This window comes from Hesperophylax consimilis, chromosome 8 (assembly GCF_061612785.1).
Source record: "Hesperophylax consimilis isolate HC1 chromosome 8, BYU_Hcon_1.0, whole genome shotgun sequence".
Classification (NCBI taxonomy): domain Eukaryota; kingdom Metazoa; phylum Arthropoda; class Insecta; order Trichoptera; family Limnephilidae; genus Hesperophylax; species Hesperophylax consimilis.
The window spans coordinates 13,171,188-13,197,629 of NC_142843.1; the positions used below are offsets into that span (position 1 = coordinate 13,171,188).

At 32.3% G+C, this 26,442-nt stretch overlaps 1 protein-coding gene across 1 annotated transcript in view; it reads left to right on the forward strand.

The window, feature by feature from the left end:
* The window catches only part of tnc (tenectin), a 110,521-nt gene that overhangs the window by 43,000 nt on the left and 41,079 nt on the right, over positions 1 to 26,442 (forward strand). Inside the window, exon 2 of the mRNA XM_089634892.1 lies at positions 23,574 to 23,672. Within this exon, the coding sequence (XP_089491018.1) occupies positions 23,594 to 23,672 (79 nt within the window). The 5' untranslated portion in view covers positions 23,574 to 23,593. The remainder of the gene's footprint in view (positions 1 to 23,573; positions 23,673 to 26,442) is intronic.

The following is a 26,442-nucleotide window of genomic DNA, read 5'->3' on the forward strand; positions in this document are numbered from 1 at the left end:
CTCTTTAAAAAAACTGATGACAAATCAATTGTTATACCATTTTCCTTAATCTGTTTAACAGCAACAATATGGTTCCCCCGTTTATAAACAGTTTACAGGGAGGAACCTTGTGAGGTGTCAACAAACACAAATTTATAAGAGCAAAGTATCAAGAAGAAAGGTGAGAGAGACATGTAGAAGATAAGATACACCTTGCGAGGTGTCTAACATTAAATATATCAGAGCAAAGTTGACCAAATTAGAAAGATGAGAGTGAGGAAACAGGCAAGTACTCGTCGTGTACTCCTCACCTTTCTCAAACACAATGGACGTTATCTGAGTAGTTTCAATATAACATCGGCAAAAACTGGAGGCGTTAACACATTTTTTGCGACAGTTTTTTGGCATTGTTAGTTGCGATCAAAGAACGCTCTTAGTTCATATTTTATACTTATACAAGCGGGACCAATATTGTGACTAATGATGCGATGGTTTGGACAGTTTACGATGCTCGCGGACCTTTGAACGCAATTAACATATTTATCACTTTGGATATAAAAGAGTTATTCAACGCACAACGCTGTATCGGAGAGAAATAAATCCTCAGTAAAAATATATATTATATATAACAATATAAAACAATATATTGCAAATTTTAAATTTCAGTTTATATTTTATCATTATTAGCATTAGCTAAATGCAGCGGAATTAACGTAGATTTTTGTTGATAGGAAAGTGATATGTCCATACAATGGAAATGTAAGCATTTTGGTTCTCCGATATTTATAAAATAATAGAGAATTGAAAATCACTAATGATTACATTTTTAGTTTACTGATTGGTGCATTTTTATAGTATAATTTCAATTTGAGATGTGCCATTGTTATCCATCAGAAGAGAGTATAATATAGAAAGGTTGTATTTTGTATTCATATAAATTAGAAAAGAGAATGGAACATAAGTATGCCTAGTGTGAGAATTGGTGAGAATACTGTTGAAATAAAATTATATCCTTCTTTCTCGTACAATTTACAAGTAATCGAATTTTGGTATACTTCAATAGTCAGTTTATGAGGCTACAAATTAAGTAAATTTTATAAAGGAATTTGCCCTATCTGTAAGTTATGTTACGAAATTAAAACGGCATTTTTTTCAGGTAAACATTTGGAATATTTGAGGTCGGTTCCCTTTATGCCATTTATTTGCAAGTATGAAGGTAGTGGCTTCACCTCTACACCGCAATTGGTTTCGATTTTTTATAGTAATACACGCGCAAAGGACGGAGTATCCATTGTCGCCGCAATAACGTAACGAAACTTAATTTGTCGTCCACAAAGAGCGGGAAAATTGCTTTATCGTGTATGCCATTCTTATTCGTTTTTTGCTCCGCTGCAGGTTGTGATTCTGTGGCAGAACTTGCTTTATTTTTTTTATCATTTTATTCAAGATAAACTCAAGAGGATGGGAAAAAAGCGAAGATTAATTGAGAAATAGTTTGGCCGGAGTCAGGGTGCTTGACCATCGCTTCTTTGAATACCTTATTGCACTCGCAGTGTTATGAAGCGTCCAAGAAGAAGGTAACGGTAAAGTGGCAATCCTTTCGAAATCTCTTCGGTCGCGTCTGTATCAACACTAGTTTGTGAAATCTGAAGAGATTACTTGACAACATTTTTACGTGAAAACGGGGAAATCTTTCAATCTCTTACAAAGTGCCTTAAACATTTGAAGTAGGTTGGAAGATAGTAAATAAGCAGGTCGCCTAATTTTTGCTACAAAAGAGGCGAGCTGAATGCGGGTATATAGTATACTATGCATAATATATGCAGGCATGCACTCAATTACTTATTTACATAATTATAGCTCTTGCTGAGTACAATACAATTAACTCTGTTATTTCCTAAATTGCTTTGAACCATCAACGTACTTTTCAATAAATCATGAAGGCAAAAGTTAATATTTTATTCATACCTAAAGCTCAAGTCAAGAATTTGTAAACGTTTCTTCATTTCAAAAACTATAATCATAACTAACCAAAAAAATAAACGAAATGAGTATATTTAAAACAAAAGTCAAAACATGGCTTAAAGATCAAAGTAATAATCAACTTACAAACATTATGAAGACAATGTAAAGACAATTCAAAACTAAATACAAAAATTTAAGAAAAACTACAGGCCGCCTCAGAACAGGAAACCCTAGTGAGGAGGACTGTGAAAAAAAATACAAAAAATATACTTATATTATACTTTAAACCTACATAATGTACAAATTTTGCTATTGATATTAATAAAAAATAAAAAACTTATTCTTATTTTTTTTAATGGTAAACTAATGTTTATAAGACAAGGTTTTATGCATAGGATAAAGGATAACAAATAATTATAAGCAATAATTAGTCGCCTGAAATATCAAAAAAAAAATAATGTTGGTTGTTTACAGATGGAAAAAATGTAATAAGCAGCAATTGTTGATTGAGGTACTAGTACATATTGAATTATTTGGCGGGGTGGAAATAAGCCGACTTAGCTCAGTGGTTCAGAGCACCTGACCGGACATCAGAAGGTACGGGTTCAATTCCCGTTGGCGGCATTTATTTTTACTCGGGAGATATTTTCAATTTGTATTGATATTTCAGGCGACTAATTTTTGCTTATAAATATTTACAACTTATAAAAGGTAACGGTCACAACTAGGAATCGAACCCAGGATCTCTTGACCATTGGGATCTATTTATTAAACGTCATATTTAAAATTCAGAATTAAGAGATAAAATAGATTAAACAAGAGATCCTGCGTTCGATTCCGTTATCTTTTTTTAAAATTTTTCTGTGTCTTGTACTGTATCACGTTCCGTTTAGATTTATTAGTAGTATCTTCTTCTTCAAAAATATAATAACAGTTTAAAAATATAAATCTCTAGGGCATGAAAAAACTACCAGTCACAAAGTTAAATAGTTCCTCGATATCTCCTAAATCGTTCCATTTATTGGTTTAATAGTGTAACCATGCCGTGTGCCAGAACTGACCGTGATTTTAAAAGACCTCAGTAATAGGTTTTATTTAACGGCCGTTTTAAATGAACGGTAACGATATTACTTATAATAAACTTATAACCGCACATTCCACGGCCAATGTCAGTTAAGTCAGTTAATCGTTACAGACCAGACTTTAGTACTAATATAAATACCACAACGAAAAGGGCAATAACAGTGTTTCTTTCGATTCTGATATTCATTAAATGAACAATGAAATTTTAAATTGGCATTTATTTTAGCAAATAATTAAAGAGCTAATGATAGTCTTTTAATTTAAAAGTGGTCAAAAATCCTGAGACCAACTATTTTTTTTTACAAAAGTTCTAGTAATCTATTTATTTATATTGTATCAAGAAGAGTGTCCTGGCGCGGCGTGGTGTTTGTTTTTTAAACAAATCTACAGTTTTATTACGAGATTGATGATATTTTGGATATTTTACAGTCAAAATAGGACATCAGAAAAACCATCCTCACCCCCTTTTCTTAACTTCCCACGCCTTCAAGCAGAATTTTGATACTTCTTTATGGAATTTTGCATAGGTACTTGACGTTCAAAATAAGAGGAAAATTTCTGTCTATATCGATTCCCAAAAACTCTCTGTAAAGCCCGGGCCACGTCGGTGATTTCAGGTAGCTAAAAATAGTCTTCTGATCCTAAAATGAAATGTTTCCTAATATTTTTCGTCCTCAAGTTCCTACCAGCCTATAGAATAGTATTATCCGCAATAGGTACATATTATATTTATTACAGTACAGTATTTGATTTCGCCGTAGGGGGCTATTATCAATACAAGAACTGTGATTGGAAGAATATTCTTTTCGATTAAGACGGCATCTAAAAAACCAACATCATTATTATAGTATAGCCTATCGTAAGTAGGTGCCCTATTCACTTATTAACTTGATAACTGTACACGCTGTTTATTGGAATATTCCTGCCTACGTGAGAACATTCCAAACATTTAATAAGATGGGTACCAATAAGCGTCCATTTATAACACTCGTAATTCAAAATTTGTGGTGGTATTTCTCAATAATTAAGCTTTTTTGCTGTGACATAAAGTATTTATATCGCAGAATTTTTTAAATTAATTTATTATTAATAATTCTCTAAATTATCTAGACCTGATCTTCTATGGGATAATTATACTGTGCGTTTCATTTTTTAAATTTAATCTCTATAAAAAAACAACATAAACCTTTAAAAATTAATAACTGCACACGCAACAACAAGACAGTTAATTATTCAAATTAATATGGATTTATTACGGCATGTACCAATAAATTCAAAGTATTAGCTCCTGTCAAACAAATGTCTTAAATAAATTTTCTCTGAAGAGATTTATCGATCGAAGGCCGAGTTTTGATCACGTTTATTGCTTTGTAGCACCTTTATTGGGGGTAAAATTTGAATATTTCTGTTAATGGAATAACATTCATTGATGTCCATTGATATAATAAAAAGTTATTTCAAATGATTTTTGATTTAATAATTATTAATTGTGACGCTAATCGTGGCGTTAAAATGTTGCCACTTTTGATTACCTATTTTAAATAGTATTATATTAAAATTAATCAAAATGTCCATAGAATAAATTATTAAGCTAATCAATCATAACGTGATATTACTTACTATGTTTTTCTATCTACACTATATTTAAGTAGGTACTTAAGGAATCAAAGCATATTCTTAGCTATTTTTAGATTGATAGATACTTTCAGTATCGCCCAGTTGAAAGAACACCATTCAGAATCGAAACATTGCTTGAGACTTTGGCCATGTTTAGTGAGCAGATCTGAATATCCAGGTACCTATTTTTCTACTTTCCTTTTCCCCATTTCCTTCCCCTCCACACTACCTTCAGCCTCACAACATACCCCAATTCGTGATGCCAAAGCACCACAAAAAGATTTGATTATTTTTAAAAAACTGTTATTTTCTGTTTCCGTAGACTAAACAAAAAAAATCTAGTATTAAAATAATTCATACATAACTACGGCATGGCATTATAAAAGGTTTAGATTTGATATTAATTGAAGAAAAAAATACAAATGCACGTATTTTCAAAGAGCATAAATATCACGATGATCCATAAGAATGTTCATAGTAGGAGTTAAAAAACAGGAACCAATGTGAGAGTATCAGTTACAATGACTTTTAAAGGTCTCCTAAATGCTCCATTTGAAGTTATAAATATACATGCATGTCAATGCCTTTAATGATTTACCTAGTGTCCTAATAATATTCATTACTTCCATTCATCCGTTGGGCGATACAAATGTCACCCCAATGAGATAAATCTCTAAATGTCCCACCCAAAACTCATTAGGAGGCTGCAGTGGACCATAGGAGATGATAATCTAGGACATGTTTTAATTATTGGTTTATGGTTACATTTTTGCGACTGCTCTAATGATTTTATTTGATACTTAATTTTTAGTGCTTCCGTTTAGGTGTTTGTTTATTATTATTAGGGTTACATATTTTTAAATATTTGTAAACAAGTTTTGCCTTCGGAAAGCGAAACAGCTGCTAGGAGGAATTCAATTTAAAGAGCAAAACTTGTTTATAAATAAACTGTTAAATTTTTTTAATATATAAATACTATTATTATTATTAAATTAATTATTAAGTATGAAAAAACTTTTTACAAAAATAGAGTTGCACAAAATTTAACACGAAAAAAAAAACATTTAGCGAACACATACATAGTAAAGTTCCATAAAAATTTTCTATAAAGCTCCGTACAAATTGATGTTTTCTTGCATTATTCTTATTAGGCACCTATCGTCCAGCAAGATATTTTGACTCCTAGACCCCAGGTGAGTCAATGAAATTGATTATGGGTTGCTCAATTTCACCAGAAGTAAGGAAAAATTGTGCCTTTGGACTCACGCACATGCATATATTTCATTTCTATCGATTTATCTATTCAGTGCTATCGTTTTTTTTTATAAAATTAAATTTTTATTTGAATAAGAAATAGCTAAGAAAGCAAACAGGCCCAATGGATTTGCTTATACAAACTTGTTATTTAAACATTCTGACCACTCCACATTAAATTTTAGCTTGTTTATTTAATTCGTCTTAACCACAAGATGAAATGAATTAATGCGGGGTCAAGGTCCACCTTCTGCGGCAGTTTCCAATTCAAGTCTAGACACAGAGAACAAACATACAGTCAGTGCGTTAATAAGTCAGTCAGTGCAACATGAGACGTGAGATGGAACCCTCCCTATTCCAAGCCGGGATGAAAGGTTCCGCGCCGGTACGCAAAGGCCCCGACTCACGGGTCTTGGGAACCGCCCGCCCATGTGGTGCATGGTCCAAAGCGGAACTTTGGTAACCCGAACCGGAGCCAACCGGAGCCGTATCCCCAACAACCGATTCCGCACGGATTGAACCCAAATAATGGCGCCAATCGCTAATGAACACGTGTTCGATTTGTGAAAATCTAAATTTAAAGAAATGCGGCACTTTGTTTGATCTGCATTTGACAGGTTTTTTAAACGCAAATAAGAAAAATCCACCAGAAATACGTTATGGGCGTGTTCGTGTTTTCCTTATTTCTAGTTAGATTGTTTTTTTGTTTAAAAAAATTCAAAAAACATTACATTAGATGTCTAGATGTCGAAAGGTATGCAAATTTTTGCATATCTATCTAATATAAAAAATTCTGAAAATTAGATTGTTAATTTTAATGTTAGTTGTATGTTTCTACGTATATAAATATATATGTCATTAAGATAGTAGTTATAGGCCTTAGTCGTAAGACAGTAGGTATAAGTCTTAGATATACGTCACTATTTTTAAATCAGTAGTTCTGTATTAATTATTTAATAAATATATTTTTACAGCGCCCTTGAGGTGATTTTTCACGAAAACGACGCTATCTAAATTACCCAAATATTATTATTATTATAACAAAGAAGATTTGTTGAAAAAATTAAGAACATATAACCATTGATAAATATTCATAATGCTAAACACGCTAACCAATTTATCGCATATATCCACCTTTTTTTGCTTTCTAATGAACCCCAATCAACGTCGCAAATGTAACACGCTTGAATCACCATTTCCGAAGCACAGCCTTGCATTGAAATAAGAAGCCTTATTTGCTTTGGCAGTGCTAAACCGACTCCTGTTTTCAATTAAAGAGGCTGATTGAAAATTAGCGGGAGACTTCTAACAAAGTTTGCACAAGACAGGAGGTGTAGTGTGGGGGGGTAATTAACTTCAGACAAGTCCATAAAATCTCTTAATAACAAAACTAGTTTCGCCGCGCTCACTTAAAATGTAAACATCATTATAAACAAGCTAAATAGAATATGCAAATCAATAAGTTATATCTACCTAGCTTTCTACAGCTGCTAGTACCAAAATTGTTACTCTTTGTATAAGGGTTGGTAACCTTACAAATGCGAATTGCCTTGCAGTGGGGACATGTCAAATAAATGTTTCTCAGAATCGATGTTTTTCTTTTTGAAAGCATTTTGTTTGGTTTTGCATTTAGTCCCGACACAGACTAAAGACGCTGTTTTAATTACAAAGATATCGAATTGCAAACATTTTAAGCTTTTGGGTGAATCAGACTAACTGTTTTGGACATATGAGGAACAGTTTTATTTAGATTGCTTGAATTTAAAAAAGTGGTAAAAAATCAATTGATTATTTTAATCAATGCTAATTCTTGAAATCAATGAAGTAACGAAGTATTATTTTTTTTTTTTTTTTTTTTAAAAAGAAAGAAAAACATTCCCGGGTTACAAATAACCCAACAATGTTTGAAAATCTCCTACTACCACCACAGAAAGCCGAAAATGTTGCTTGTGTTGTGATGGAGGACTTAGCCAGTCGAGGAATCGAACACGCGACGCTCGGGTGAGACCCAAGCTGTTTAGTTTAAATTAATATATTTTAAATTAATAAATAAATATTTAAAATTTAAAAAAATTAATTAATAAATAAATATTTACATTAATTTAAATATTTAATATTTAAATTAATATATTTACAATCGATTAAATATATTTTAAAAATATATTTAATCGATTGCAACCTGTTATATTACCATGAAACTTATAAAGATTATATACATTGCCATGACACTTGTAGAGGTTATATACATTACCATGACACTTATAAAGGTTGTATTCATTGATCGGTAGTAAAAGTGCATAATGGTCAATGAATCGTGTATGAAAACATATTCGTAAATATTTTATCAATGAGTACTATTCTAAAAGTTATATCCCAAGTTTTTATTTATAAATATAACATATCCGATGCAGCGGTATTCTATGAGTTAATTTGAGACCATAGCAACTGTATAAAGATACCTAAACCAAACAGCGTAATTTAACAGTATGTGTCTTGTTCACAGATTGTTTGCCTTTACATGACACACATATTTTTTCTTATTTGTAATTTCAAATCAAATAACGACTATAACTGTTCATAGCAGTACTTCAAACACATAAGAGATGATCGTCTCTTCAAAGGAAGTTATTAAGTATGTATTTCGTTTCACGGATGTTCTCTGGCGACTAGATTATATTAAGAAAACATAACATAAAACAATATTTGACAATTCAATAGCTCAAGTTCATTAGGTTCTTTTGATTTTTTAACTTGCAATATTGTAGCTGAATGACTTTTTACGATGTTATATTTTAGTTGTTCATCGTTTTACAGTGGTAAAACATGTTTGTATTTACATAATAAACTGTTATTTATTCCATGCTAAAAACTTGAATTCTTAAAAAAAGTTTGGAAATTCTACGAAATTTTTCAATAGTAATGGAATACAGTTTCAGACATGCAAAAGAAAAAAATTGCAAATCCATTTAAAAAAAATCTGGTTGGTTCGATTTTTTCAAAGCTCTGAACGTTGAAAAAGTTCTTGAAAATCACGTTCCGCTTCGCAGATGTTTTTGGCGCCACCAGTTTTCAGTCTTCACGTACTGCATCTCGTGGTAATAGACCTACATTGCATTCTTGTTTTTTACATCTGTTTAGTAGCTTCTTTTTTCAAAGTTGCCAGACTGATTAAATAGTAAATGGAGAGGCGTCAGCGAGGTGCTTGCGATCCGACGGGACATGCATTAATAAGTGTTACGGTCCCATCAAATCCGACCCGACTTGTCAATAATAGTTTGGCAGTGTGGTCGTAATTACCCCGTATGTTACTTGTTACTTCGCGAGACGAGAAAAAAACCTTATTAGATCTGATTGGATTCGTGTCAGCGTCCAGACGTATTGTCTGTTACAACCACCGTTGCTTCCCGTTAACATTTGGTGTTCTTTACAAGTAAAAAAGTGGAACATACGCCGGCGTCCTCTGAACTTCTTCCAACAAACATGCAACTATATATTTGGATCAATATAATGACTGGCGAATTTAAGATGTACATACCTCGTTATCGGGTACCTTTTGTACCTTTTAAGTACGTAACGAATCTGGCTGTTGCAAATGATCGTTTGAGCACCTACTGTAATGTATCCGTAACAGTTAAACCAGGAAATAGCTTGCTGAAAGTGGAAAATACGTTTCGGATTTTCTTGGTAATTACAATAAGGGCGTTTTGATTACAAAACCATTCAACTATAGTAATTTAAGATTGCGTTTCCACGGTCAATGATTTTCAAAATGAGAAGAGAAGAGGGTGATGAGAGTGAGGAATCTCTATTAGGTGGGTACTTTAATATCTTTATGAAAGGTTACCCCAAGAAAACTACGCATTTAACAAAATAATCATATAAAAAAATACTTATTTGAGACCACGAATTTTTACAACGATTTTTACAAACAAATTATAATAATTGGTGGTTACAACACGTCTTTTAGATCAACAATGTAATACAAATTACATGAAATTTTGTTAATTATTAGATGTGAAATAGTACAATATTTCTAATAAGTTTTTTTCTATCATAAATAACTCTTAATTAGATTTTTAAGGAACCAATGAGGTCAATAAAACTCTTCATTTGATTAAAACTGTAAAATATATTCTTACAAATGGGGCTTTCGAAGTAGTGAACAAACATTGTTAATACCAAACACAATCGCGTCTTTTAAATCCTGTCTTAATTTTTTTCCATTAAAAAGTAGAACATGAAAGTGGCTTCCAGTATACTTGCACATCTCATTGAGTTCACGCCGATTTAAATGCGATTAACTTAAAAAACAAAACTCGTCAAACAAACTAAATGACATTGACATATTCAAGTGATTCGCCGTATGAGCACGTAGAAGGCTGTACGGGAAACATTTATAGTAAACGCAAACCTTAACGGGGCTTAATCCACCGTGACCGTAGACCGCCGTCTAAGTGGTTTTAGATTAATCGGGCGAGCGTGGCTATAGTCGGTCACTCTTCACTCTACTCTAAACGCAAAATTAGATCAAACAGAATGTATTTCATTGAATTAAACAATTTAAGTGTGTAACAAATTAATATTAATTTTGGAAAGAAAGGGGTCTTAGGAGAACATATTATGAAGACCACAGGGGAACAACAAGGAACGTCAGTTAAAATCCCAAATTTAAGCAACAATGCCATCTGGTGGTATTACGATGTATCTTTCACGCTACAACATTGTTTTTGCATCAACAATCACTGTCAAAAACTACGGCGGTTTATTTGGCGGTTTATCTCGCAAATATAAAAAAAATCAATTCACCCTCCTACGATGGTGGAAAAAAGCATTATCCATGGATGTCAGTAACAAAATACAGACTTTAAAACATTAAATTTCGATTTATACAAATTTGTCTTGAATTGACGTTCATTTTTTTTTTCCTTTGTGTTTATTATTATATTAGGAGAAACAAGCATTGTAGAAAAAGTCGGGTCGGGGCGTCATAGGATTACATTACATCAATTATTTGAATCGGGTCATGTCCACAATTGTCGGGAATCTGAACATCAAAAAAACATTTTTAATCTTTTTTTGTGAATTACAGAAAGAATGCGTGCCTAGGCATAGCTGTATGACATTAAATCCTTTCTACCTATCCCCGAGGAGAAATTGTACGTCAGATAGACGGTTAGAATAATTTTTGGTTTTTTGCGTGATATTGACAAACCAAGCTTAAAAGTGGGAATATATAAATTACGTATCATTTTAAAATACATATATATCTAGAGTAAGGATCTACCTTATCGAAGCTATATCTGACATAAGAAATACATAGGTATACATCTATAATAAGGATCTATTTTATCGAAGTGATATCTGACATAAGAAATATATATGATTTAAGATTTTCACGGCCAAAAGTATTTTTACTATTTGTTTTTGGGGTGTTATGCCGCGTTGCGCTAACTCCTTCTTTAGCAAATGTTTCGAACAGCATTGCAGTGTCCATCATAAGGGCAGATGTGTTATTTGAGGTTGTGGTGAAATGTGAGCTTATGTATGAGGATGTGATACCGTATTGCCAGCTCCAACCCTCTAAGCTAACAATAACGTATAATTTTTAAAGTGGTTTTCTTCTTTTTCTCTGGTGTAGCCGTCAATTACCGGATACCAAGAACTATTGAGCTTAGCTCTAGTTTTTTCACAAACATCCAAATACTAAAAACACTAGTGAATTTCTCATCAGATTATTTTTTCATGTAATAAATGATCACCATTTCCGTAAATGCTTTCCTCGCCTCCAAATTAATAATAATATCTCGTTGCATCATCTGCCAGATCATATGGGTAGAAGGCTGTCGGCTGTTTCGTCACATAATGAAATGCGTGATGCACCAGTGGCTCTGAAGATTCCTCTCCTCACTCCTAGGCCCGAGAAGATCATTAGTGCATGAAGAAAATCGCTGAAGCGGGAAGACTGACGCCCTTGGGAAATGGTAATGAAATGTGGAAAGAACATTTTTTACACAATTAACTACCACACACGTGTCGGTTAGAACAATAGAAGAAAGTCACACATGCAAATTTTTAATAACTTAAAGTTATTTTTTGTTTTTTTTTTTGTTTTTTTTTTTTTTCCCGAGGACAATATGATATTCAACGTAAGCACTTATTTATTACTGAAACAGAGAAAAAGTTATAAGTAATAAGTCATAAATAATTTTAAAAAAATAAATTCAATTTTCTTGCTAAAACAGATCATTCAACACTTTTCTCGTTTCTCAATGTTCTTATTGATTGTATAACGTTTGTTCGGTTTTATCAAGGTCCCAAAATCATTCTTACTATTTTTTTATGTTAAGTATTAATATTTAATTTAAAAAACAAATTCTGCTGGATGATAGTCTCCATAGTTCACTGTGAATGACGCAGAAATCTAAAAGTAAATGCCTAGATTGATTAAATTTCCTAAGAGAAAAACTGTGTAAATTTGATAACGCTAGAGCTCATGGTTCAAGAGTTTTGACTGCTAAAACAGTCTTTTGTGCTTCTTAAAATAAGCTGATACTTCCAATTCATGTAATTTTGGGATAGTATTTTAACTTGAGGATATTTTTAAATGTTTACGTTTTTAAGAATTTTATATGAATCCAGTTATCAAACGTTAAGTTCACGGAGCGTAACACATTTTTTAAATATTTTTTTCAAGTCAGAATTCTGGCTTGGGAGTCATTTACCTCAAGAGACAAACTAAACTTGTGTTCAGTCGGTTTATTTTCACAGCGACGAAACGGAACTCTTATTGTTCGGTTTTTCATCTGGACGGCGTTATCACAAAAGGTTCATTTTCGGTCACTTCTGCGACCATTCTGTCTCCCTAGCCCATTTTCTTCTACTTATAAAGAAATATGCGATTCATTTCAAATTAACTTCTAACATAACTGTTCGGCAGGTGTCAGAACCAATTACCGACGAAATAGTCGCCGGATTTGTATATCGTTTCGATATATTGAAAAAAAATTGGGAGTGAGACCTAGAAACGGTACAGATAACAATAACAATATTGTTATTGAGTGGATTGTATCGAGTCAAAATGGATAGAAGAATGAAGAATTGGCAGAGGTGCAAATCAATGTAAGAATGTCTGTAAGAATAATGATACATTGATGTCTTCAGATGCCTAATTGGTTCGCGTTTCTTAAAGAACATGGCACACACTTTTCCAATGGCATACATTCATAATAATAAAACACTCTGAGCCCCTCTGGCACACACACACACATTCTATTTATAAATCTTTTTGATACGTTACGAACATCATATTATTTTCTTGTCATAGTATCAACGCCTTCGTAGCAGATTTAAATACAGTGGGTGGCTTTCAATTTTGGATATCGATGTCAGCTTCGTACGAAAAACCTTTTGACGGGGAGACTATATATATATACTCTTCGGCTATTTAATAACAAATGTTACACAATTCGTCCATATATTACTCTCTTTGACATAGGGTGCCCACTATATAACAAAATTAACATAAACCTTCTTTCTAAGAGTACGCGGAATGGAAGCAATTCAATAAAATTGCAGTAAATCATGATAACAGTTTACAATAAAGTCGATAATCTACTCTTAACGTTGAAAGTTGATCTGCATTTAATAAATATGTGGGCACAACTTCTGAGCAGCAGCAACCAGTTATTGATAAGTTTATTTCTTATTTAACTCAAGAGTAACGGACTCGCGCAAGAGTGTATTTAAGTGTAGTATAAATGATTCAGTTACTTAGCATAATCATTCTCTTTCAGTATCTTCTCTGATTTCCAAGTCAAAAAGATATAATAATTCAAACGGTAAATTGTTAATAACTTTAAATACTAATAATCCAATAAGTAATGAACGTTAAATATGTCTTATGTTCTACAACGATTAGAGATACTTGAATTTGTCAGCCGCCGAAACTTTGTTTAAAGCTCTTAACGTGACGGCATTTATATATAAATTATTGAATGTTGTACAGTTGACGGGAAGCGGTCGATTGACGTGTAGTCTTATTACTACTCAATAGATTAATTAATAATAATAGTATGTATTGATTGAGACCATCACAAAGTCTGATCAAAATCCGGCCCACATTCTTAATCTTTGTAAATATCACACGATAATTAGCAATCCCAACAAATTATTCGATCCGAAGTATGACATTATGTACAAAGTAAGATGTTATTAGATAATTTCCCTCGGTTCGTATGAGCACAACTGCCTTAAGTAGAATGTTACAGTTAACATTATAATCCGTGTTGGTTTCTGAGTTCATTCATTCGAATTAAGTGACAGTATTTGCATAATGGCATTACTTGCTTTGCAGTTGGAAATGATTTAAATAAAATACTAGAGATCATCGGAATTAATTTAAAAGCTCCTAATGTTCTTACTTTTGGTTTTTCTGATAAATCACTTAGGTATATCGTTATTTTTTATTATATCTTGGTAATATTATAAATATTTTCATCTCAAACTATCAGGAATTTGAAAGAACCAAAATGCAGACAGATGCAAAGTTTGGAAAAGGTGATTTCTGTTTATAAGGCCCTAAAAATAATTCAGAATGGAACTTAAAAGTCATCATATGAGTGTACAAAATATAAATAAATTAGTTACATAGCTTTGTATTAGTGATCGAAGAACCGGTGGATGCAATTTGCTAGACATACATTGATAATAGTTTGACTAGTCTATAGTTAGTAATAATAAAGATCATTGTAGAAATGTATTATGTATATATTTGTACATCGCCCTTGAGGTGATTTTTCAAACAAACGGCGCTTTACAAATCATCCAAATATTACTATTACTATCTACTAAATATTAAAATAGAACATCTATCTACCTACTAAGAATAACAAAAAAAGGATCTTTAACCACAGCCAGGTCTTTCAGAGCTCCGCGAAATATAGTTATTTAGTTATTGTTCGTTACAACGTAGAACAATAGTTAGCGTTGAATACATAATAAATTAAATTCGCACTCAAGTCCTTACAACTTAACGACACTATTAAAACAGAAGAAATGAATTTAAAAATAAAATAAAAGTAGCAGTTCCGGTCACTTGCGCCCGTTGAATTCGGGTTTGAACCCGCCGGAAGTTGAGTGTACTCGCGCAGGAGCCTTATTTAACATTCGTGAATTCTTCAGACAGAGTCCCCGGAGCGTGAGAGGCTTAAGCGCTTAAGGCTTCGAAGGTGTTACCCCCGGAGCACCGTTATTAAATCTTCATTCTATTCTAATTAACCAGAAATGCTAATCGGCCGAGTCTCGTTAGCGTCCGTGATCATGTCCCCGCGAATTTCTAGTACCTACCGATATTAAAATAAATGATTCAACGTTCTCAGAAGCGTACTGCAAAATATATTCAAGCCTTAAAAAGCGTATTATCACAGTTGAGACATTTACACACAGATGACTTAGTTATAATATCGCATGGGCAACAAGTCGGAACCCAAATCGCATTTTTATTTATTATTTTATGCCTGTATACTACTCATGTAATAACCTCACATAGACGAGCTTGTAGTTTGCCTTTTGATAAAATCTTAAACGCAGACCATTGATATCTCTATTTTAAATCTAATAAAAATTGGTTAAAAAATGATGAGTGTTTATACCACCAAAGGTAAAAAAGTAACACTAAGACAGCACATAATGCCTCTCCCCAATAAATAATATACCAGTAAGCTTTTCACTTTTCAATCTCAATATTGCCATCGCTTGGTACTATATTTAAATAAAAAGTAATTTACTAATTCATAATCTCCTGAATGAATAAAACCTAGGTTGAAACCGAAAAGTTAAAGAATTATCCTGTTGTCTTCTGTTAGTTTATCCACTTTCGAGAAACACAAACATCGGTCCAGGACTTTAAATGTAGTATTTTTGTTGGTCCTGCCGCAAAGTATCCCCGTTAATCCCACAAGAGAATGTACTGAAAACGGGACGAAACTTGTTTGCTGACCACGCGGACAAAGTCAACAAATCAAGGAATCGGTGTTGACCGCTGAAATCAAACAAATTTCGAAATTTACTGTAAGAACTACCAGAGGATTATTCATGAATAAATTAATTTAAATTGAATTAATTGTGTTTGCTTATAAACTGCGCGTTAAATTATATTACGTTTATTTTTAGTTCTTTAACATCACAGCTTTTAATAGTTACAAATATAACATGGTTTTATTAATTGTCTGTATGTAAAAAAACACGTAACTTTTTTTATACAACTAAATATTTAATTGAATACAATATCTACACTCCCCGATTTATTATGATTGAATTTGAGATTGAATCACACATAAAATCTGCATTTTAAATTTTTATTTCAATTAACTTTTAAATTTGTAGATAAAAAAAGAAGTATGATGTTGATTTTTAAGTTTTGTAGTGATCCTGTATATCGTTCTGAACAAACATCAATATTTATCATCTCCTTTGTTTGTGTGTGAATACCCCGTGGGAATACGTAAAGCTTTCAGGATCATAAAGCATTACTCCTTTACATTATTCCCTGTTGTAAAAAAAAATCTACTACTCAAATTAACTGAACCATGAATTTTTTTTTCTTATTAATAAAATCATTCAATTTAAAGATGCTTTTATCACAATTCTTTTCCGGACTTTCAGATAAGCAATGCTGAATGCAACATCTACTACTCTGTAAGATAATTAATTAATTTATTATGAATCAGTCATTTTGCAAATTTGAGATAACTTAAAAAGATAATTCGGTTACATAATCAATGGCAAACCAGTGTGTTCTTTACAAGACGATGATGATTGAATATTATGTACAAAGAAATTCACCAATCATTCTTTGACTCAAAATCTTATGTAAAATGTGTTGCATAATATTGAATTGTAATGTTATTACAATATTGCCTAGTTATTAATTCAAATGATGCGGAAAATGTGGTACTAGTAGCATAGTTTAATATATTCATAATGTTAAATTGACGATCTGATGCAGACGTACTTCCTGTGGACCGTTAGCCTCAATCACTGTCGCTATTTGAGAGCAATCTTCAGAGATGTTGTTTTAATTATTGTTTCATATAAGGCGAGAATTAACCGTCCATACGTGTAATTAGCTATCATCTGCCGTCGATTACCTCGGACTTATGTGGGAATACAAATCACAACGGCCGCTGGCGCCTATAGAAAAGTTTTTGTAACGAACCACTAGATAATATGATTACAATCCGATTAAGAATGAAAACTTTTTGCATTGTCGGCCTCATATCTTTTTCAACTCCATATAAAAAAGAACTAGGTAGGTATCTAAGTACTTGACCGCCTTAAAAAATCCACATGTATCATATCCTAATAAATCCCCTTTAATATGGTTTATTAAGGCTGTCTGGCACAAAAATGCACCTTTGTCCTCGGTCCCTCCATAGATGCATAGTTTGAATTAAATTTGACAATCGTTCCCTTATATTTAGAGTAAAATTCTGCTTTAAAAATCATATATAGACTGACGGTACACATTTAACTTTTTGAACTGAAATCTACAAAACCATTTAAAATATATAAAACTTTAATATATAATATATAATTTAATATATAATTTTAAAATATATAAAACTTTAATTTATGAACTAAATAACGGTTCAATTCGAATCCCAACTTTGTTCCCGAAATCTATAAAGTCCCAAAGTTCCAGGACCGATTCTCAACTAAACTTATAACGCCCTCGGGATAAATACTTGAACCCGTAACGTCCCGGGATAAATAGATAGAGCCATAACGTCCCCGGGATAAATTGTTGAAGCCTTAGCGTTGCCAGAATAAATTGCTATAGTGTTCCCGAGATATATTTGAAGTTGCCAGACGCATAAATATCCTGGAGGACGTCTCTTGTGGGTGGGGTGGGCAACCGACTTCCACAAAAGTCCTGTTTATTGCTCAGACTTATTGCAGGATGAGAACTGCACAGAAGACATGGAGGTGCGCACTGTACTCTGCATGCTATACGGTAACAGAGATGCTTTTCTTTGACCGAGGTGATTAAATTAAGTGGTTGCGCCGGGTGTTCACGATATGCAATACTGTACCGAGGTTTGTTACATTCAATTGTTTGTATGCGAGCTACAAAGTCGCAGCAGTCAATATCCTAAGCATCTTCGTTGATTTATGGCTGAAAACGTTGCAATGTAACGCAAACAATATCTGCTACTAAAGCTAATACGGTTCAATGAAATTTAAACTTTTATTTGCTTAGCCATGTCAAAAAGGTCTACAAGTTAACCTTTCCCCATCCGAACTTATTTAATTTATAAAACTTTTTTAGAGATTGTATAGTTTTCTATGACAATAATTAATATAGCAAAAAAACGATTCATTTTTATCAAACTGAAGAACATACTTTCAAATGTTCTGAAGTATTTCAACCCCACTGAAACAAAAGTCGCTCTAAACAAGAAATGTTTTAAAAACATAGTTCTCTTACAGATACAGTTCTGTTATAGTTATCTGTTTAACTGGTTCTGAAAGTAATTCTAAGATGTTGTTTCAAATTCGACAGTTGTATATAAAGCATTGGACATCTTGTTAAAATAATTTAGAAACCTTATAAATGAATACATCCGAAACACATAAATTAATAAGATAAGTATTTGCGTAAAACTAATGATTCCTCTTATTAGTGTCCTGTTTGGAATTACTTCATAAATTAGTTTGCACATACTCAGCAGGCAATTAATATATAACCTTCTAATCTGTTTGTACTTCTTCCAACACGTCCTGTTTGCAGAAGAAATATGTTGCCAATTGCTAGCGAATATGATTACGGTACTATGGAGTTTGTTGATAAATTGCAAATATCAATGAACGGATGTCTATGTTTTGAGTTCAGGTTTGTCTTCATTATTTAATGTTCAAATGTATTCCTTGATGTTTAGTAATCGTTCTTTCACTGAAGAAAGCCGCTACAAATGAACTGTTCTCAAGGAACAATAATAATTAGTTTAAATCCTGCCTTAAACATCCTTTATTGGCAGAAATGCAGAAATCTGTTGTGCATTCCGTTATGTGTATCTACATATATTATTTATAACTATGATGATTTTCAAGCTTAAAGTTACAGGCATATTAAAAGCTTAATTTACGATTATTTTGCTTCAATTTTTATATAACCAAACAACTATTTCTTCGTATCTTTACTACATGTTCGAAATATTTGATAGTTGTTGTACAAGGCACGATCATTCGTGTTGTATTTACATACAACGCATGCAATATTTAATTAATAATATGGAAAATAAAACCTTTAAGAATTTAAATGAACATCTTCAAGGAGATAAAGTAAAGTTTTACATTTATTACCAAACCAAGCACAAATACTTCTCAAGTAAATACTAGGATTCAAGGGGATTGTACATTTATAAAGCATTTAATTAAAAAAAAATTAAAATTACTTGGTATCACCGTAAAGGTGATCAAACTCGCTTCAAAAGATCTACATTGCATAGCCAAAACTATCATATACACGTACGTTCGTATTTACAGATTTCTCTGTTTATAAAAAGGTTCAGGGCTTAATGCTAATTAAAAATCGTTAAAATGTTAATCAATAATTAATATTGAAATTTTAAGCGCGTTCCGAGTGTATGTATTAATAAATCTTCTCACGGTTTTCAAAATGTTTCTTATTAATTTCAAAATTTCTCGCTAATTATTAAATATGCTGTACTTCCACCCTCAAGAGGTTAATATACTTTAGGCGTCCCTACCTCCAGACATTTTTAACACTCCAGGCAAGATTCTTAATTAAAATCGCAAAGTGAAACTAATATTCCACCATAAAATTAACTGCGTCTTCCGAGGGTGAAATATTGAGCTTAACGAACAACTTAGCATGTAGAAATTATAATATATTAGTATTTCTCGTAACGAATTAGTATAAAATTTCTCATTAATTCGATGGCCGCATCGATTAGATCAAGAGTTCAATATGAACACGCATACTTTCAGGAAGGTTTTTAATAAGAATTAATCGATTATTAACGCAATATAATGATGATTCTTAAAAGGGTTCAGTTATTTTTTCTCAGAACTCTTAATGTTCCCGTATTTAATAGTATAAATAATGGTAACTGACTTCCTTTATTACGCAAAAATTCCCCGAGAGTGAAAAAAATAATGTGAATTTTAGTACCCGATCCTAAATACCTCAGTTAGATATTCGGATTTAGGATTTCATAATGAATTAATTTTTATATGAAATATTGTACAATTTCATCACAAATTTTTAGGTGGAATGAACTAAAACTGATAACAGAATTAAACATCAAAATTCATATCATTAGGAAGCTAGTTACATTATTAATAGATGATAATATAATAAGAAGAGAAATCTTGCATTTATATAAAAGGATGTTAGGTATAAAAAGGCTAATATTGAACTCTCAATGTCTTAGTGACCTGTCAGGATGCGCGATATAAGATAATCGGTTCAGGTGGTTAAGTAGATTTCTTAACGTATTTGGTGAAAGAAATGGAGTATTTACTTGAAAAATAGCTGAGCGGGTTGTGATATCGTATATTGGTATCTACTGCCATGTGTCCTGTCCATATAGCACACTCTTGTGAATAAACAGAGCCCGTACGATGTGCGAGGTGTGTGTGAATGTAACATATTGCTAAACAAACAAAAGCTCGTACAGTTAGACTTTGTGACAGGAATGTCTAAGTAAACCGCTAAAATAATATAATATATATATAGTACAGGCAAAATAGCAAAAGACCGTGAAATACTTCGTTTCTAATAACTATGAGGCTATTTTTCGCAGGGGTAGGCAGATACGATGGAACATGACCTGACCCGATTCGATTACTTTAGATCGGGTCATATCTTCAACCCAACCTAACCTAAACACACAAGGGTAGAATCGATCAATATCGATGAGAGGTAGGCATGTAGGATGGAATGCCGTACTCATCTGTCTTAGTACACACTTGTTGTATCGCAAATTATTGTATATGATTCACTTCATTGTGTTATACATTTCTAAAGCGTCCCCTAGTTCTGCATTCACCCACTTACCCACATCATATATCCACCTGACGCTCCTTTTAAAACTAATTTAATGCAGACGCTAAAAAAAATACGCAAGAAAAACCCTCAAACTCGATTTAAATTACAAACCTGTCGAAGTTTTTGGTGTTTTGAATAAGATAAACGTGAAGTGGGTACAAACCTCCCCCTACTCCACCTGTTACCAGGGAGGAAACTTTAACGAATAAATCTACCCAAGTGGTCCCGAGAGGGTTTGCTTTCGGAAAATATATCAACATCCTCTTATTTCAACGGAACACCTATTGAACTTAACTTCTTTGAGCACGTGAGCAATATATTTTTTGTTTAGAAAGAAATTCAGGTTAAATACTTTTTAATAATAATAATAATAATAATAATAATTGGATAATTTGTAGAGCGCCGTTTTTGTGAAAAATCACCTCAAGGGCGCTACACTCTCTTTATCTCCTCATATTTATAAAAATTGTAAGCTTCATAACTTAGAAACTTAGATTATATCAACTGCAGCATTCAGCCGATGTTTCAGAGAAAAAAACTAAACATGGTAGCATTCAGCTGAAACTTCAGAGAAAAAAGCTGCTGTAGAAATGTCAAGATGCTAGAGTTTTCCAGATTTGGATAGAACAACTAATTTTGTTGCTAAAATGTTATAACTTTAAAAGTATGTTTGAATAAATTCATAATATATGGTTATGAATGAAAATTCATACCAATAAAAATGCGATGAAAATTATAAGTGGCACATACATTGGAATTTTGACCTGAATATTTATAAAGCGAACTGAACGCTTGAGGAAATATTATTTTTCCACTTAATTCTTCCCTGGATAAAGTAGATACGATTACCTGCTACCTGAGGAAAAGTTTTATTAGACTCAAGTGTTTCCGCTCGGGAAATAAACAAGTTCTTTGAAAAAATACGGCCTGAAATGAAATTCTTGTTTGTTGCTTCTTTGCCGCAGGATTTTTTAATCATAATAAAATCGGCAGACGTAATTTAAAGTTAAAATTGATATGTCAGAAGCCTCCTGAAGTTAGTAGGAAAAGAAACGCTTTCGTTTTAATATTATTTTTCGAAAGCGTAGCATCAGAAAATTATAATAACTTTGAATATTATTATTATTCAACATATTATTTTGTAACATTTTTTGTTAATTTTTTTAAACTAAGATCAAAAAAGTATACTACAGTATTATCTTCGTTAAAAAATTCTGGTTAAGATGCATGTAAAAGATATCCAATTAAGTCAGAAGGATTTACAGGTCGCAAGTATCTTACAAAGAGATAGGTTTGATAAAACTATCAAGGTAAATTTACATAAACCTTTATGAAATGTATCCCCTTTTGATCGTTATATTTTATTAAAAACATTGTTTTGGGTGGTCTAACTATCCCTATTACAAGGCTTACAAAGATTACAACTATAATCCACGATAATGATACACCCGCCTGTGGGACTTTACTACAAGTAATAGTTAAAATAATTTAAACGATTTGATTTATCACCTTTGAAATAATACTCCTAATATAACGTGGCTATTAAATTGTTTTATTCATAACATAAATCACTTCATTTATATTTTTCATCTTTATAATTAATTATGACTAACTTTAGGTACTACCCGACTTCGCCCAAGACTATGATTTACAGTTTTTGATCGAACAATATGGCGCTCAACCTTATATTTAAATTAAAATGGATACTTTGAAGCTCCTCGTAGTGGAAATAATGTTGCGATACAACAATAATAGCGTTAATCAAAACTGCATCAGGAAAATACTGCCCAAATTTCATAATGCCAGAGCTCATTTTTTTTCTCAGAACTCAAAAAATCTCAAAAGTCTGTATATTTATAACAATTTTAATGATTATTTAATTATATACTTTTAAATTACCTACTTTTGCAAAAACGAGATAAGCAGAATCATTTTACTACCTACTGAGAACTTTGACATACTTCCGAAAAATACGTCCTTTTGATAGCGAACAGAGGACCTATAAATTTCGCAAATAAACTGAATTTTCTTATCATTTCCACTTTCTCCTAGAATAATTTGTCCACTGTTTTGTTAGTCGTAAACATTTTTTCATTTATTTTTATGGACCAGGCAATTGCTTACACCAGGAAAGCTATTTTGACACAAGGCCATTCACTAACTAAATTAATAAGATCCTCAAACGGAGGAGCTTTTAAATAAATCAATGAAAATTAACACGCAAAAGTTCTAAAGGCTTATAAAGTTCACATGTTCCTTATGTTTGAAATGATTCTAACTTTAAAAAAATACTGTATTGAAATTCTCTGGGAAAACTCACTGGGAATAATACATTACTACTTTGTTATCATTTTGTAATGTATTATTTGTAATAAAAAAAAAATAATAAAAAATATACATACATATATTGTTCTCATCTTAAAAAAATGTTCTAATTTTAAATAGAAATATATTATCCTCATCTGATGAATTTGGAGTGAAATTTATTGTTCTCGTCTAATAATAATGTTCTACATTTGAATCGAAATTTATCGTTACCATCCAAGTTCAAAATTTAAAAAAATGTATGTTATTTGTATTAATTTTGTATTCTTTGTTTCAGATTGTTCGACTACAGAAAGCATGAGTGTGGGGGATGTGCGGCGCAACGCATTTGCGTTGGCGCTGCTTTTGGCGATTATAGCGCCACTAACTACAGCCGGTAAGTTTCACAACTAATTTACTAACATAATTTTCCTTTAAAAGTTTTCCATTGTGCTTCCTTAACTCGAGCCTGTTAATAAAGTTCCCCAATATCCAAGAACGTAGAAGTTCCTGACATTATGCTAGTGATGTGGTACATTTTTTGAAGGAGAACAAAAAGTGAACATTGTTAGGTGTTCAGTAATGCTATCACTTACACCTAACGATGTTATGTTGAATACAGATATTATATCAAGAAAACGTTAACTTCCCATGCCATTAGAAAACGGTTTTAAATTTAGATGGATGATCACTACTTGCATCATGGTTAGACGCCCTTTCCGCGTGATTTTGATTGCATTCTCTAGTGTATAAATCACTTTTAAATTTCTTAACTATCTTCCATATTCGACAATATTTAAATATTCATTACGATCGTGTAGTCATTTAACATTTCCACACTTGCGTTCTGCCCAAGGCTTGGTGTACAGTTACTGATGGGCTATCTAGTACCATCTGCATGCGTAGATAGATACCAATTGGTACTTGGCTGGTATCTGGTAGGTATTTGCTAGGTATCTGGTAGGTACCATATCTGGCAATGATGGAGCAAGCATCCAAGTTGAACCATCCCGAGATGATCTCCCTTCCGGGGGCCGATGTTGCGTAATAATTTTTAAATTACACCAGATTTGAAATTACATACTAAGCGCAGAGTAATGTATCCACAGTAGGTTAGTACGGGTGTAATCTATCTTCTATATACGCAGGCGCGTTACCTTAACCTGTAATCAGGGACTCGCAGCTCACGTCTTGGGAGAATAAATATTTATTCAATTAATGTTGTAATTCTTTAAACGTAGTTTATCTCTTTGGAATCAAGTCTCAAATCATTTTAAATTGCTATAATCACATTATTTGAGTAGGTACTTAACTTTTTCCAAAAGAAGCTATAAACCGAAGTACAATATAGTACAAACCTTTTTAATAAGCATAAATTGTTTTTCAAATGTAGTAAAATGGCACAAGATCGTAAAACATAGTTATCGAAATAAAGGTACATTATAAATGTGCTTATTTAAAGTTCCTATTATGAAAATCCTTCTTAAAAGATCATTGTTTAATTTCGTAAATCAAATTCATAGCAAAATATTTCATATGATAATGCGAAAAATTTAGTTAATTTAAGATGAACTAATGAAGATTGAACTTCGCTGCGTTATCAATATTCTTTCCCAAGGAAATTCCGTATCGTCAACTGTGTCGAAATATCTTCTTTTTACAGTACCATAACGCGATCAAATCAGGCAGTTTCCGGCAGTTTGTCTCACACACATCCGTACCCATCTCCGCTTCTGTTTCACACAGAGTTCAAGTTGTAGTTATTGCATTCATAGCAACAGTTCCAATGATATCTGAATTCTTGGCCTGGGATTTATTCCGCTCGCCGATCGCACGACCCGCGAGCTCAAACAATCACGGACCAATAATAAAATTGATTCCGAAACACGAATTGTGACTTGTAACCACATTCTGGTTAACCGCAACTTAACCAAAATATCTATTATTAATCTAGCTGTAATCGTAGGTAACAACTGATAACTGATCTGCGGCGTCAACGCTGAAGAAATTATTTATTTATGCCCGAATCACGGGCCGCCCGCTACAGTTTAGTATTTATTGAAGCCATTGTGCAACTTGTAATAATTGGTCTGTACAGAGTGGTTTGCTCCCACGAAGTTTCATTAAACATTTTCGGTACTGAGAAGTTTTCTATTCCAAGTAATTATTGTTGCCGCGCAATCAAGTGATTTGCATTTTCAAATATAATATATAATCTACCCATTGAAATAATAAGAAAATCAAAGTTATCTGTATATTTAAAATACATTTATTGTCTAAATAATCAGTAAATGTTGTCATTCTCCCTTACAGCTAAAAGATATATTTTTTAAAAATTACTAATTTTTTAAAAAAATATTCAAACAATCATATGAATTGCCCAAGGATCCCACCAAGTATTTCGAGAAATTTCAATTCATTTTTTTTCGTGTAACAAAGCCAGGCCCAATATAAGGAGTGAATTTATTTATAGACCGCTTTGCTGTAACTAAAGAGCAATCCGGAATGCAGTTCCATGCAGTTAGCAGTGCAATGCAGATACATCAGTTCCCCGTAGTTTCATCCGGCTCATCTTGTATTCAGAGCGCCAATGACCAGAAGTGGATGGCCAGACCGCTCCTTGTTCGCTTAGGTTTATAGAGACACGATGTTCAGTTGCAAATATCTATACGGAACAAGTGTTTACGAATGTTGCCTAAATCGGAATTAAATTAAACAGTCATGGACCTAAATGTGTCTATTGTTTATTATTTCATTACCAAATTCCTGAAAGCTCAGTTGTTTTTATCTAGAAACCTAAAGAAAAACATATTAAAATAAAAAACCCAAATCGTTTCCTTAATTCTAAATCTCAAACTCATATTTCAAAAATTCTAAAATTGTAACAATTTTTTGTTGATATTGTGTTGTGTACATGGAGAAAAATCAATTTTACCCGTACGGAGAAATAATAATATTGCTATTTTACTAAGAATCTCTTCAAATTATTAGTAATCCGGTTAAAACAGGATAAATGATAATAATAAATGAATTTATAGGTTTCCTGATAAACTTTTAGCAAATACAAATATATATACGAATATATTATCAAGAAGTCGGAACATGAAAACTTATTCCGATATATTAAGAATTTACTAAAAGTTTATCGGATTTATATCGGATATATT